Source organism: Lutra lutra, chromosome 1, assembly GCF_902655055.1.
Source record: "Lutra lutra chromosome 1, mLutLut1.2, whole genome shotgun sequence".
NCBI classification, from domain to species: domain Eukaryota; kingdom Metazoa; phylum Chordata; class Mammalia; order Carnivora; family Mustelidae; genus Lutra; species Lutra lutra.
Genome location: NC_062278.1, coordinates 196,847,897 through 196,864,022, shown reverse-complemented (window position 1 = coordinate 196,864,022; position 16,126 = coordinate 196,847,897). Strand labels below are relative to the sequence as shown.

Below are 16,126 nucleotides of genomic sequence, written 5' to 3'. Positions count from 1 at the left end.
CCTCTCAGCAACTGTGGGAATTGGAAAGAAGTATAGAGTAAAGGGCCTAGCAAAGTTCCAGGCACAGGATCGGTGCTCGCTTCTCTCTAACCTCACTTAAGTCAGAAATTCCGTGGTCCTGGTGCCTTTCCAGTTTGAAGAACTTCTGCACCAGACCAACCAACTAGCCAAAATGCTAAGGCTTGACAGGTTGGCCACCCTGCCCCATCGAGATGGAGGGCGTAGTGTCACGAGGGGGAGCAAGAAGAAGGCCCTTTAGGGAAGTGGCAGCAGATGGCAGGGTTTGGGGACAGGTGTAGATCTGCGAGACTCAGGGCTGCACTACAGAGCCCTTCATTGCCTGATGGGCCTTGGTGGTTTATTGTCCCTTTGATATACATGGCAGTTTCCATTCTGCATTAGAGATGGTGGAAAGGATGGGAAAGATTTGCTGCAGGACTCTGGGCTGCTGACTGTGGTGCAGGAGGAGGAGGTATGACTTCAGTGTTGGGTTTCTACTAGTCCCCAGGGCACTCTTCTCTCTGCTTTAATGAGAGCTGCAGCCTGGTTGCCAGCAGTGGACAGCAGTGCTGTGTTTAGTTTACAGATTGGAAATTTGAAGTGAAAATATTTCCTTTTGGTCAAGTGGATGGTGGTATCAAGCAAAATTAAAAAAATTCAAACATTTTATAGTAAGGGACTAACTTGCCTTATTGAACTGGAGTAAAAATATTTCTGAGCAGGGACACTCGGCTGGGTCAGTCGGTAGAGCGACTCTTAATCTTGGAGTTGTGAGTTCGAGCCCCATGTTGGGGGTGGAGTTTACTTAAAAGAAATATTTTCGAGCAAAATCACCTTATATTCTCCAGTATCTTTCTCTATCTGTTACCAGATGGTATATGGGACTTGGGGGCCACAGTGAAGCCTTAATGGGTCCCTGATGTGTTTTTACACAATGATGGTGCTTTCAGGCCACCAGTAACTAAGTAAAGTCTAGGTGGACACAAGTGGTGTTGTATATGAGATACTAGTAGGCTATGGCCAACTGCAGATGATGACAGAGGTAGCCCCCAGCACCACCCTGTAAGCCAAGCCTCCATGGATGGGAATGACTGGTTTATCGATGCACCTAAACCTGGCTGTCTCAGCCTTGGCACCAAGGACATTCGGTGCCAGGTAGTCCTTCGTTGGGGGGTGGTGGTGGGCTGTGCTGTCCATTGTAGGTGTTTCGCAGCATCCCTGACCTCTGTCTACTGGATGCCAGTAGCTCCCTCATCCCTTGTGACAACCAGTGATGTCTCCAGACATTGCTAAATGTCACTTGGGTCAGAATCATCCTCTTTTGAAATCTCTGGCCTAAATTTATTTATTTATTTATTTTTTAAAAAAGATTTTATTTATTTATTTGACAGACAGAGATCACAAGTAGGCAGAGGCAGGCAGAGAGAGGAGGAAGCAGGCTCCCTGCTGAGCAGAGAGCCCGATGTGGGGCTTGATCCCAGGACCCTGGGATCATGACCTGAGCCGAAGGCAGAGGCTTTAACCCACTGAGCCACTCAGGCACCCCTCTGGCCTAAATTTAAAGAATGTCTTGGCACAGACATTAATGGCAATGTCATTTTGGCTATCACCGCCTGACAACATGACCCAGGCATTATCTTGTAGTTACTGCTTCCCTCTGTCACATGCTTTTCCCAGTCATTACTGTGTGCTGCTTTATAGACAGGGTCTTTTTTAAGACAGTGTAATAATCATAATCACAATAATAGGCAACTTTATAGGGTATCAATTAAGAGACTTCAGGAATACCTTAGTGAGAATTATAAGCCTGATAGTCCTGCGATCCTGGAGTAGAGACAACGGTAAAGGCTCATGGAAGACTAGAGCACATAATGGTTACTGTCAGTTGCAGGGAGGGGAGAGGAATAAAGGGCAAAGAGCATATAGAAAGGAGTAAGGTGAGAAGATGTTTGCCAGCTGACCAAATAGTGTAGACATAACCTATTCTGGCACAAATGTGTGTTCAGGAAGTTCTGAATTTTATTAAGTAAACTCTGCCCTCAATGTGGGTCTCAAACTCACGGCTTTGAGATCAAGAGTCACATGTTTATAGACAAGTTGTTTTTTTTTTTTTAATCTAAATTGTGTGTCTATGAAGGAAGGAATGGAATCAGACTGTACCTTTCTGTTCAGACTTACACCCCAGCATGAATGAAGTACAGGGATTGGAACGTTATGGGTGCGTTAGTGGCTATTTACAGTTGGCAGCAACGTCTTTGTAAAGCACAGGTCTGAACTTTAAACTCAACACATGTAAAGCGCGACAACAGTGTTTTTACTCAGTACCTACAAAGTGCCCAACACTGAACTGGAATTTTTAAAATTAATATTATTCGAGGGGCGCCAGGCAGCTCAGTCGTTAAGTGTCTGCCTTTGGCTCAGGTTATGATCCCAGGGTCCTGGGATCGAGCACCACGTTGGGCTCCCTGCTCAGCAGGAAGCCTGCTTCTCCCTCTCCCAATCCCCCTGCTTGTGTTTCCTCTCTTGCTGTTTCTCTAGCAAATAAATAAATAAAATCTTTAAAAAAATTGAATTAAATTAATATTATTCCTCTGATAAATCGTAGTGAAATAATAGATGCTAGAAGTGGTTTTTGAGAATCAACATTTTCCCTCAATTTTAGACATCAGAAGAGCTTGTCTTTTCAATGTGTGGTTGTTTGGAAGTACTCCATGATATATGCTAATTTCAGCTTGACTCTGAGAATGTAAAAGCCCAGAAAATTTGCCTGGAAAAAAGAAAATTTCCACCATAAAGGATTGAGCCCCCAAATTTAAGAATGTCAGAAGTTTTCAGCATTTTATCTGTATGGATTTAGAAATAATTGCATTAGCATATTGCTTAAGAGATTTGCCACACTACACGAATCAGACTTAAAATATTTATTTTATGGGATGCCTGGGTGGCTTAGTCATTAAGCATCTGCCTTCTGCTCAGGTCATGTTCCGGGGGTCCTGGGATTGAGCCCTGCATCGGGCTTCTTGCTTGGTGGGAAGCCTGCTTCTCCCTCTCCCACTCCCCCTGCTTGTGTTCCCTCACTTGCTGTCTCTCTGTCCAATAGATAGATAAAATCTTAAAAAAAAAAAAAAAAAAAAAAATATATATATATATTTATTTATTTATTTTATACCCCCATATGAACCCAACTCAGCATGGCTGCCAGGTACACAGCTGATTCACTCATAATTGAGTGGATATTGTTTTTTTTTTTAACTTTATTTATTTATTTGACAAGTAGGCAGAGAGACAGTCAGAGAGAGGAGGAAGCAGGCTCCCTGCTGAGCAGAGAGCCCGATGTGGGGCTCGATCCCAGGACCCTGGGACCATGACCTGAGCTGAAGGCAGAGGCTTTAACCCACTGAGCCACCCAGGCGCCCCTTGAGTGGATATTGTTGAATTGCCATCCTTAACATATTCCTGAGGAGGCGGGAATTCCTGCTATGAGAACTTTATCCACTTTTCTTAAATACACGGAGTGGAAATGAATGATAGGGCAAAAACATCTATTTTAAAAATCCAGTCACCAGGTTAACAGTGCTTATTTGGCTTTGTTTTCTAAATCACCTATTTAAATGAGAATTCAGTAGAAAGGATTTGTTGAATACCTTGTTGATAAGCAGTTGTTGAGTAGTGATTGCCGGTAATGCCTAAATCATACCATCCAAGGAGATTAAAACAATTCTGAGCCTTTGAGGAAAGAATGTCAACATTCTTAAATGATTTAATCTGTACCTTAATCATGAATCCCCCTGTGTATAGACAGAAGGCTGGACTAGGTCTGTGTTTCCTGCTTGCTGTCTTCATAAGAATTATGTGGGAGGGGCGCCTAGGTGGCTCAGTCGTTAAGCGTCTGCCTTTAAAATTAAAAAAAAAAAATTACGTGGGGAGGCTATTAATACATCTAATTCCTAAGGTTCTATCTTAGAGATTCTAATTCAGCATTTCTGGTGCAAAGCCTGAGAATGTGTATTTTTTTTTTTTTTAAGACTTTATTTGTCAGGGAGAGAGAGAAGGCACAAGCAGGGGAAGCTGCAGGCAGAGGGAGAAGCTAAATCCCCCGCCGAGCAGATAGCCTGACTTGGGACTGGGTCCCAGGACCCTGGGATCATGACCTGAGCCAAAGGCAGCTGCTTAACCACTGAGCCACCCAGGCATCCCAAGAATATGTTTTTTTTTTTTTTTTTAAAGATTTTATTTATTTATTTGACAGAGAGAGATCACAAGTAGGCAGAGAGGCAGGCAGAGAGAGAGGGGGAAGCAGGCTCCCCGCTGAGCAGAGAGCCCGATGCGGGGCTCTATCCCAGGACCCTGAGATCATGACCTGAGCTGAAGGCAGAGGCTTAACCCACTGAGCCACCCAGGCATCCCAAGAATATGTATTTTTATTTTATTTTTTTTTTAAAGATTATTTATTTATTTATTTGACAGAGAGAAATCACAAGTAAGCAGAGAGGCAGGCAGAGAGAGAGGAGGAAGCAGGCTCCCTGCTGAGCAGAAAGCCCGATGTGGGGCTCGATCCCAGGACCCTGAGATCATGACCTGGGCCGAAGGCAGCGGCTTAACCCACTGAGCCACCCAGGCGCCCCAAGAATATGTATTTTTAATACCCTCTCCTCTCCCTCCTCCTCAGGAGCAGAGAGATGTTAATGATGAGGTAGTTAGGGGGTTTGGTCACTGGATTTGGTTTCTTTGGAAAATGCCATCACTGCCTCTCTATTCTACCCTTTCACTTGCTTCCCTAATCTGGGCCTTCTCTAGCTGGGGATGCATATAGAATGCAAACTCTGAACACCCAAAAATCATGGATCTTAGTCTTCCAATTGCTACCACTCCTTGTTTGAATATCTAAGTTTAAACTTTTTATTTTAGGTAATTACAGATTTACATGCTCTTGTAAGAAATAACACAGAGAGATCCCATATGTCCATCATCCAGTTTGTTTCTGTGGTACTGTCTTGTGAAACTGTGGTTCAGTATCACAGTCAGCACATTGACTTTGATACGGTCTAGATCCAGAACATTCCCATCAATCCAAGCATCCCTCAGGCGGGTGTGGATGGCTGATGCACTGCAGAAACTTATTTTTCACAGTTCCAGATGCTGAAAGTCCGAGATCAGGGAGCCAGCGTGGTTGCCTTCTGGGGAGGGTCCTCTTCCTCATTCATAACTGGTACTTTCTCAAAGTATCCTCTTGGTAGAAGGGGCAAGGGATCCTTCTGGAGCCTCCTTTACTTGGCACTAAACACATATATGAGGGTTTCACTCCCATGACATAAGAACTTCTCACAGGTCCTGCCTCCTAATACCATTATCTTTGGGGTTCGTATTCAGCATGAATTTGGGGGGGAGGGACACAAACACTGAAAGCATAGCCCCTCACTTTGGCTTTCTATAGCCACACCTGCATCCCTCTCCCCCACACCCTACCAATCCAGCCTTAACTCCTACAACACTAATTTGTTCTCCATATCTATCATGTTGTCATTTCATGAATGTTATATAAATGGAGTCATACAGTTTATAATCTTTTGGGACTGACTTTTTCACCCAGCATAACCCTGGAGATTCATCCAAGTTGTTACATGAACCAGTAGCTTATTCCTCTTTGTAACTGAGTATTGCTGTGTGATAGGGATGTAGCAGAGTTTAACCACTCACCTGTTGATGGATATCTGGCTGGTTTCTAATTTTGGACTGTTACTAATGAAGCTGCTACAAACATTGGAAACAGAACATTCCTGTACAAGTTTTGTGTGAACATAAATGCTCATTTCTCTGGGGTAATGCCCAGAAATACAATTGCTGGGTCGCATAATAGTTGCATGTTTAATCTTTTAAGAAACTGCTAAACCGTATTCCGGAGTGAGGGTACCGTTTTACATGCCCACAGGCAGTATATGTGTGATCCAGTTTCTCTGTGACTTAGTCAGCATTTGGTATTATTTTTTGTTTGTTTTAGTCATTGTGGCAGGTGTGTAATAATATTTCATTGCGGTCTTCGTATGCATTTTCCAGGTGACTAGTAATGTTGAACATCTTTTTCTGTGCTTATTGCCATCTGTATGTCCTCTTGAGAGGAATGTGTTTTCTGCTGTTGTTGGCTGGAGTGTCCACAAATCCTCATTAAAAATGTTGGTTGATGTATTGTTGAGTTCTTCTGTGTCCTTCCTGTCTAATAGTTCTATTAATCACTGAAAGAAGGGTGTGGAAGTCTCCAGCCATAACCATGAATTTGCCCATTTCTTCTTTTATTTCCATCAGTTTTTGCCTCCTGTATTTTACATCTCTGGTGTTTGGTATATGCACATTTAAGATTGCTGTGTCTTGCTGGTTGATTACTGCTTTATCTTGATGCAGTATCCTCTATCTCTAGTACTTTTCTTTGCTCTGAAGTCTACCTTATCTGATATTTTCAATTAATTTTGATTCTCTGATTTGGGTGTCTCATAACAGCCTCTTTCTTTCCCCTCTCCTCTTTTTTTAGGAGTATATCATTCGGGTGCAAAGAGGAATATCAGCAGAAAACAGTTGGCAGGTAAGCATTTTTTTTTGTCCCTAGAAAAATGTTTAACTGTTTAAATAAAAGTCTGACTCAGGTTATCCAAAAATGTGGGAAAACCAAAACATGCATAAATATGAATCCTGTTTCTTTTAGATATAAACCTTCCAGCTTTAAGATTTATATCCAAAGGGTTTTCTGTTCCCATTTGTTTGGTTTAATTTGTATATGGTGTTACCACAGAGAGTATCTAGGAATTTGTTCTCTCGTTTGACCCAGAGTAAGATAGATAGTAGGTAGATTACTTGTTTTGTTCTTAGTAATTCATACTTCTCCCCTGCAGCCACGTGTAGGTGGGGCCCTTTAGAGTGAGGTCCATCGGATAGAAAGGCTAGAAGGGACCCTGGACATTGTACAGCTCAGAGCCTGTGCATTTCATGGACTCCCCATGGACTCGCCATATAGCCCTAGGGTGTGTGCTCTTCCATAGTGGAAGGAGAGTAAAAACTGCCTACTTAGATCCAGAAGTCCTTCCTATGTCAGTTGACTTGGAGAGGGTGGGTGACTTCTCTCTAGGGGCCATTTTTTCTTGCTTTTTAAATTATAATTACCCTCCCCCCTCTCTGCTACAAAACAGCGTACCTTGTCCTTCAGGCCTGAATCTTAGCTCTCTCCCTAAGCAGTCTTGGACCACAGTGGTCCACACTTGGTCTTCTCTTTGCCCAAATTTTCAAACTGTTTATTATATTATTATTATTATTATTTGTTTATTTGAGGGAGAGAGAGAGTGAGAGAGAGCATGAGAGGGGAGAAGGTCAGAGGGAGAAGGAGACTCCCAGCAAAGCTGGGATCCTGATGCAGGACTCAATCCCGGGACTCTGGGATCATGACCTGAGCTGAAGGCAGTGGCTCAACCAGCTGAACCACCCAGCGCCCTCAAACTGCTTTCTGCGTGAATAGTTACACTATTTAACATCTCTTGAACATTTGTTGTCAGGCACTGATTCAGGCACATTAATTCACTCAGCCCTTTAAAAATAGTTCTGCATGATTGGAGCTCTCTGTTTTACATTCAAGGGTTACTAACTAGGCAATGGTCACACACAAATCAGGGACAGAACAGGGTTGGAGTCTGTGTATTTGCTATGATTAACCGCTATGTACTTTGCACTTCTGAGGGATGGCCTTCTATTTAACTCTTGGATGTGTATTTGACAAGCAGGGCAAGAGCATTGTCCTACCAGGGAAATCAATCCTTGGGGTAGTTTTCCAGATACAAGGCATTAGAATCCTGGGGATACTTCCCCAAAATGTAGACTCTTGGGCCCCACCATGGACCTACTGTGGGAGATTTCTCCGAGGGCAGAGTCCTAGAAGATTGGTAGGTAATTCTGCTCACTAATATTTGAGAGTCCTCAACAAGCGTTGAAGTCAAATCATTCAAAAGCAAAATAATTTCCTTGCCCAGAGCCTGAAGAGCTAGTGGAATTTGACTCTGGCCTAATCAGTGCCATCAGCATAACTAAGAAAGGATGTATAGACCATGGAAAGTGGACTGTCTACCAAGAGGGGAAACACAGGGAATTGGGAAAGGTGTGGCCTCTCTGCCTGCAGGTATAGTCCTATCTCTAGAATGGTGGGTTCTCAACTGGGGGAAGTTTTATCCAGGGCAAGGATGAAGGGCCTCAAAGCTGTTCACTTCCTTTTACTTTTATTTCATGTTCAGTAAAACTTTTTTGGGTGGGGCATAAATCATTAATTCATCTTTCCAGGTGCCTGGTTAATGAGAAAGATATTTAAAGGGCTCTTCACCCTAAAAACAAATACATCATCATTCTCTTTTACCTATTGGCATCTTGTGTGTTTGACTGGTGTTAACCGGTTTCCCATGGACCCAGCTAGCTCTGGGCACTGATAGGTCTGTTTTCTGGGCCTGTCAGTTGAGCATGTTAAGTACCCGGTGTAAGCCCTACTACCTTTAGTTCAAGTGCCTCAGCCCTAGAATGCCAATAAATATTAAATAAGGAAATGAAAGAGGTGGTCTTTACCGAATGAAAACACCGCTGTCTTGTCTTACAGATTGTTAGGAGATACAGTGACTTTGATTTGCTGAACAACAGCTTGCAGGTAAGTATTTGAAAACACTAATGACACACGGTCATTGCTTGGGGTGTCCTAGAAACTGGTTGGAAAGGGCAGTATCAAGAACAAAAAACTAGCAGATCTTCCTGGTGGAGGATATAGACTTATACTTTATTTTTTTATTTTTTTTATTTTTTTTATTTGACAGAGAGATCACAAGCAGGCAGAGAGGCAGGCAGAGAGAGAGGAGGAAGCAGGCTCCCCGAGAGAGCAGAGAGCCCGATGCGGGGCTCGATCCCAGGACTCCGAGATCATGACCCGAGCCGAAGGCAGCGGCTTAACCCACTGAGCCACCCAGGCGCCCCTAGACTTATACTTTAAACAGATAATGTGTGGCTCTAAAAATAAACTTTGGGAAATAAACATCTGATTTACAATAGTCACAGGCAAGTGAGTCCCTGTGTGCGAGATGACATCCTTACCATAGTCATGGGATGCTGTGTGTCCTCTCTTCCGCACAGATAAGGAATGACTGGCTGGGTTGCTGGAGTCATTAACTTAGAGCTGGGACTGTCTCAGACTCTTAACGCTGAGCTAGACTGCATAGTCAGCCTTGCAGATCAATACTCAGCAGGAGCTAGAGATAGCATTTTTCAGTGTAACTTTTTTCTCTTAAATACCTATTTCTAACTCCCTTTGATTTAAATGTTCCTAACTTGGTTGGCCACAATGGAAAGAGGGATGAGCTGCAGAATCTTTTCTGGAAATAGCTGTGCTGGTCATGATGGAAGGGTCTTAGAGGGGCGTTAGCACCATAGTAAGTACTGGCAGTAGCACCCACATCCCCATTCAGCAGATTGGTCTTTAAGGGCCATGGGTGATTGCAGACCACTGGGCCTGGGTCATATCTCAGATGATCGATAACGTAAACCCTGAGCAGGTGTGCTTGGCTTATGACCAGTTCAGCCGGGAGGTGAAGCACTGCTCTCCCTTCATTGATGAGCTTGTCATCACTTATTACCTAGTCTGAGTGACTAGGTAATAAGTCCTGTCCACGAAGGTCAGGAGGACTGCTGGCTGAGGGCGAGCACATGCTTCCTTTCCTTCAAAATGCCATGGTTATTGATCAGGCTTTGGAAAACATTATATGTAGAGTCCAAACTACAAGATTATTTACAACCCTGCTGAAAACAGAAATGCCTAACTTGGTCTCTGATAGAATCGGCCTGAGTGTCTGCAGACCTTTATGTAATTGACAGATGGTTGTGCATTTGACAAATTGTGTCTCTTTAAATTTTAATTATAGTATGACCAATTTAAATCTTCAGATAAAATATTGGGAGAGATCAAATTCTCCTTATTGATGGGTTTAATTGCTTTCATTTATGGATTTTTATAGCATATTCTTTCCACTTAGACAAAAGCTGGGTCTCTGATGATGTGGATAAGGCACCAATGTGTAGTTCATCCCAGCAGTGGATTTTCTCCAGAAGTCTCTCCAGACGTTCCCAGGCAGCATTTCCTCAATGGCATTTGGGAGTTAACATTGAGCCTACTATGTGTTTTCACCTTGATGCACAAGAGAACCTTTGTCCAGTGATCTTCATACAGTGTCATTCAGCAGGGACTGAGGAGGACTCATGGGAGGAAGGGCTCTGAAATTGAAATTGTCTAGGCCTAGCTCCCAAGAATGGGTTGGGAGGGGAGGGGGAGGGCTTTTTCCCCTATTTGTTTTTGCTTAGGGGATGTAAGGTTGGATCTCTATGACGATTCAGTCATGGCCTTTTTAATATAATAGAATTTTATTTTTGCTTCAGTATAATTTTCCCTTTGAAAATGGGCACTTTCACTGTGCATTTTATTTCAAATGCAAATATCCACGTGTATTGATGTTGGCTTATGCTGGGCAGGATATGGCCAGACATCATTTCAGTGGGAGGTTTTTCTAGATCCAAGTAAACAAACAGAAGAAAGTACATACAGCTTTTTGGCAAGAAAATAATTTCAAAACAACTTCCATAAAACAGACCAAAAAGACTCTAAAAACCACAGAATAAAACTGTGACCATGCTTGTTAGTGTTTGATTACCCTTTCTGATGGATAAATGAGTTCCTGCTGAAGAAAGAGAAATATAATACACATACGCAGAGTTGTCTGTCTCCAATAGGAGAGATGCCAAAGTGGAAAAAAAAAAAAAGCAGAATGTAAAATTATACATGCAATATAATAGAATTACATGAAATGTTTAGAAAGAAAGATTGGAGGGGGATATGCCAAACTGTTAACAATGGTAATCTCCAGGTGGCAGGACTCTGGGTTTTATGGTTTTTTTCTGGCTCTTTATAGTGTTTCGTACTTTCCAAGTTCTCTATAAACAAGCAGATATAAGCCAAATAAGCAAAGCTAAGGAAGATGCATTTTCATAACTTTATATAATGAGCATATTTTTGTCTTAAAGAAGGATCACTACCTTATTTTAAAGATTTATTTATTTACTTTAGAGAGGGAGAGAGAGTGCATGTGAGTGGGCGGGAGGCAGAGAGGGGGACAAGCAGACTCCCTGCTGAGAGGGGGGAGCCTGCCAGGGCGGGCAGGAGGGTTGCCGATCCCACGACCCTGAGGTCATGACCTGAGCCAAAACCAAGAGTCAGTTGCCCAACTGACTGAACCACCCAGGCGTCCCTGAATCTCTAACTTATTTTAAAGGCAACATGAAATGAGTAACCATCCAGGGAGACCACATACAGCAAAACAAAAGAGAGGACCAGGAGCTGAAATTATGGGAAATGAGATGGGAATCCTCATGTTGGGAAGGAGCCCAGACCCTGCCCCTTTCAGCGGGGAGACCTTGGGTCATTTATTTTCCCTCTCCATCCTCACTTTCTCCATCTGAAACCAGAGGTTGAACCAGGTGACTTCTCATGTCTGTTGTAGCACGGATGCTTTGTGATTTGAATTTCATTGCCCACTGTTGATATAGGAGAGACTCTGCGGTACACTGGGGATATATTGGGACAAATTAAGGGTTCGTTGAAAACTTAGAACTCCCTAGAATACTCATTGGAATATGGTTGAAGGCAATTTGTAGACCACTGAGATCTGATCATGAAAATGAAGGATTAAAAGATTAAATCCTTAGGGCGCTTGGGTGGCTCAGTGGGTTAAACCTCTGCTTTCAGCTCAGGTCATGATCCCAGGGTCCTGGGATCAAGCCCCTCAGCGGGGAGCCTGCTTCTCCCTCGCTCTCTGCCTGCCTCTCTGCCTACTTCTGCCTATTTGTGATCTCTGTGTGTGTGTGTCAAATAAACAAATAAATAATCTTAAAAAAAAAAAGATTAAATCCTTTGAAGGATTAATCCTTTGAAGGTTCCTCCTCCAGACAGAACTAGTTTTCTTGAAACTACAGTATAGTTTGTCATGTACTTTAGAGGCCTCTATGAGCAGGTCAGATTATGGGATCTAGACCTCACTTTCGCGATTATTCCCCTTTGTCTTATCACTCTGCAGGTAAAATGGATGTGTCTTTGGGGACTTCTCCACTGACTTTCTTATTCCCTTCCCCGTACACAGGGAACTCAAGAAGGGAATCCATAGGACATGTTAAAGAGGAAAACTCTCAAAAATGGGATGGTGAGGGACGCCTGCGTGGCTCAGTGGGTGAAGCCTCTGCCGTCGGCTCAGGTCATGATCCCAGGGCCCTGGGATCAAGCCCCCCATCGGGCTCTCTGCTCGGCAGGGAACCTGCTTCCCCCTCTCTCTGCCTACTTCTCTGCCTGCTTGTGATCTCTGTCAAATAAATAAATAAATAAAATCTTTTAAATAAATAAATAAATAAATAAATAAATAAATAAATAAATAAATAAATAAATAAAATGGGATGGTGAGCTGTCATGGTTTGAAGCCATCAGTGTGGAGGTGTCTAGGAAATCATTGCCTAGAGACTTGATTGCTCTCTGTAATAATATTCTCTTTCCCTCCCTCCTAATGAGTCATTGGACTTCTAAACTTTATATTCTATAATTGGCAAACATTTTAGAAATTCTGGGAGAAAGCTGAAAGAGTAAGTATCTCTCGAATGCTAGTCTTTTTTAAAAGGCAAGCTTTTAAAGTAACACACATATTACATACTAGTAATGCTTGTAGAAATATTTATTGTGAGATCTTCAGGCAGAGCAGGAAACAACCTCCAGTCTGTCCAGCTGACCAGCGTAGTAAACATAGCAGAGATACTATAATTGCAGCTGTTGGCAAAGAATACTTTGTTTCACCTGATGATTTGGGATCAGGTGATGGGATGAGCTGATGGGATGTCTGGGCAGATCAATATATTTTCCTAAAGTGAAATGAAGCTTGAACAAATAGATTGATGGAAGCTTAGAGGCCACAAAGTTCAAAACACATACCTTATCGAACTCATTTTCATATCCTCACCATGAATGAGAAATAGCTCTGTTGGGGTTTGAATCTGATGATACAGATGTGACTCTCCATTCTGTTAATTTTTTAAAAAGATTTATTATTATTTGACAGACAGAGATCACAAGTAGGCAGAGAGGCAGGCAGAGAGAGAGAGAGAGAGAGACGTAGGCTCCCTGCTGAGCAGAGAGCCTGATTCAGGGCTTGATCCCAGGACTCTGGGATCGTGACCCGAGCCCAAGGCAGAGGCTTTAACCCACTGAGCCACTCAGGCACCTCAACTCTCCATTTTGAGTCATGTGGATTTCATCTGGGTGTGCTGTCAGGCGAGTAGTGCAGGCAAACAGGCTGATATTGGTACACATGTATATACCCACACATGTATATATATGTATATATAAAAATACATAATATAAATACATATACATATGTAATATACACACATATACATATATAAAAATATATATATGAAATATATATATATTTAAGATTTATTTATTTGAGAGAGAGAGAGACAGAGCATGGGGAGGAGGGACAGAGGGAGAGGGAAAGAGAATCTCAAGGAGCTGTCCTGAGCAGAGTCTGATGCGGAGCTCGATCACAGGACACTTTTAAGACTTTATTTATTTATTTATCTGAGAGAGAGAGAGAGAGAGAGAGAGAGAGCACAAGTGAAGGGGAAGGGACAGAGGAAGAGGAAGAGGGACAAGCAGACCCCCAGCTGAACAGAGAGCCTGACTCAGGGCTTGATCCCAGACCCTGAGATCATGACCTGAGCTGAAGTCACTTAACTGACTGAGACACCCAGGTGTGCCACCCCACCCCAAACTTAACCGACTGTGCTTTTTCATGGTAATTTTTAAGAATCCTTGCTGTGTATATGGTCAGTTTGATAAGCATGAATTTTTCCTTTCCTTTTTAATTAAAAAAAGTGGTAAATGAGAAATGTAAACATTTCATAGTATAGAAAATTTATTTATTTTTTAAAGAGTTTATCGATCTATTTGTCGGAGAGAGGGAGAGAGAGCACAAGCAGAGGGAGAGGCAGGCAGAGGAGAAGCAGGCTCCCTGCTCAGCGGGGAGCCTCATGTGGGACTTGATCCCAGGACTCTGCGATCACAGCTTGAGCCAAATGCAGATGCCTAACCAACTGAGCCACCCAGATGCCCATAGAAAAATTTATTGACCAACCCACTCCCAGAGGTAACTGTTCTCAAGGAGGTAGTGTGAGTCCTTTTAGACATTTTTTTTCGTGCATATATAACCATATCCATGGGCTTAAACATACACATACATGAATGCACACACACAAATGAGATTGTATTCTGTAACTTAAGAAAATAATTTTTATTTATTATTATTATTTTTTAAGATTTTATTTAGTGGCACCTGGGAGGCTGACAGTTAAACGTCTGCGTTGGGCTCAGGTAATGATTCCAGGTTCTGGGATAGAGTCCTGTGTCAGGCTCCGTGCTCAGCCCCACTCCCTTCTCCCTCTTCCTCTGTGTGTTCTCTCTCTCTGAAATAAATAAGTAAATCTTAAAAAAATAAAATAAAGAATTTATCTGAGAGCAAGAGTGCATGCAAGGTGGGTGGGTGGAGGGATGGTAGGGTAGGGAGCTGATTCCCAGCTGAGCAGGGAGCCTGATGAGCAGGGCTTGATCCCAGGACCCTGGGATCATGACCCGAGCCCAAGGCAGATGCTTAACTGAGCCACCCAGGCGCCCCAGTAAAAGAACTTTTAAAAGAAATATCAGTTGTGTTTTTAGTAGTACCTTTGATTACTCTATATTACTCAATGCTCTGGAACAACAACAACAAAATAATAATAAAGTGATTCACTTGGATGTGTACTAGCTGAGTGATGTGCTTTCTTCTTAAGTATGCTTTTTATTTAGTTAATAAAGAAACTGCTATTTGGTAAAGCCTAATTGTATGAATGAGGAAAATGACTTGAAATACATGTCTTATCTGGCAGTGAATTATGCCATGATAGAAAATTCATTCTAAGTATGCTCTGACACATTTTCATAATTATGTTGGAGAATTAGGCAATTTAGAATTGTCAGCCAACCTTTTCGTCTTGTCCAGTGTTGAGTTCAAGGTCTTCACTGTTTGACAAATAGAGAGTGGAACAGCTAAGTTAGGTTTGCCCACATGGGTGGTTTAGATTACATCCTTTCCTGAATTAAAGATGCCCTTCTCTTGAGACCTTCCCATCAATCAATATGCATGTCTCACTTGGGCTATTCTAATCTAAGCATAAATATAGAGTACAACTGCTCTTTGAAAGTGATTTTGCTCATTAAATTAAGATACCAATCTGATACTTTTTTAAAAAAAGATTTTATTTGTCAGAGAGAGAGAGCGCGTGAGTGTGCACAAGCAGGGGGAGCAACAGGCGGAGGGCGAAGCAGGTTCCCCGCTGAGCACGGAGCCTGATGTGGGACTTGAGCCCAGGACCTTGAGATCATGACCTGAGCCAAAGGCAGGCACTTAATAAACTGAGCCACTCAGCTCCCCCCTAAGGAACACTTATTTTTTTTATTTTTTATTTTTTTAAAGATTCTTAAATTTATTTATTTTTGATACAGAGAGAGAAAGAGTATGAGCAGGGGGAGGGGCTGAGGGAGAAGCAGGTTTCCCGCTGAGCAGAGAGCCTGTTGTGGGGCTCAGTGCCAGAACCTTGGGATCATGACCTGAGCCAAAGGCTGATGTGTAACCGACTGAGCCACCCCAGCTCTCAGGAACACTTAAAAAAATTTTTTTTTAAAAGATTTTATTTACTTATTTGATAGACAGAGATCATAAGTAGGCAGAGAGGCAGACAGAGAGAGAGGGGGAAGCAGGCTCCCAGCTGAGCAGAGAGCCCGATGTGGGGCTCAATCCCAGGATCCTGAGATCATGACCTGAGCCGAAGGCAGAGACTTTAACCTACTGAGCCACACAAGCAACCCTCAGGAATACTTGTAACATAAAAGATAACAGTGAAAACAAACAGGAAAAAGAGAAAAGAACCTTCAGAAAGCAGAATATATGCATTAAGAGGAACATCTCAGGCTCGTCAGAAAAATTATATTTTATGATCT

General features: G+C 42.6%; 1 protein-coding gene across 2 annotated transcripts in view; it reads left to right on the top strand.

Moving 5' to 3' along the window:
- The window catches only part of PXK (PX domain containing serine/threonine kinase like), a 78,901-nt gene that overhangs the window by 20,224 nt on the left and 42,551 nt on the right, over positions 1–16,126 (top strand). For both annotated transcript variants that reach the window (XM_047690883.1, XM_047690872.1), the window contains exons 2-3: positions 6,524–6,574; positions 8,618–8,665. In XM_047690883.1, coding sequence (XP_047546839.1) covers positions 6,524–6,574; positions 8,618–8,665 — 99 coding nt within the window. The remainder of the gene's footprint in view (positions 1–6,523; positions 6,575–8,617; positions 8,666–16,126) is intronic.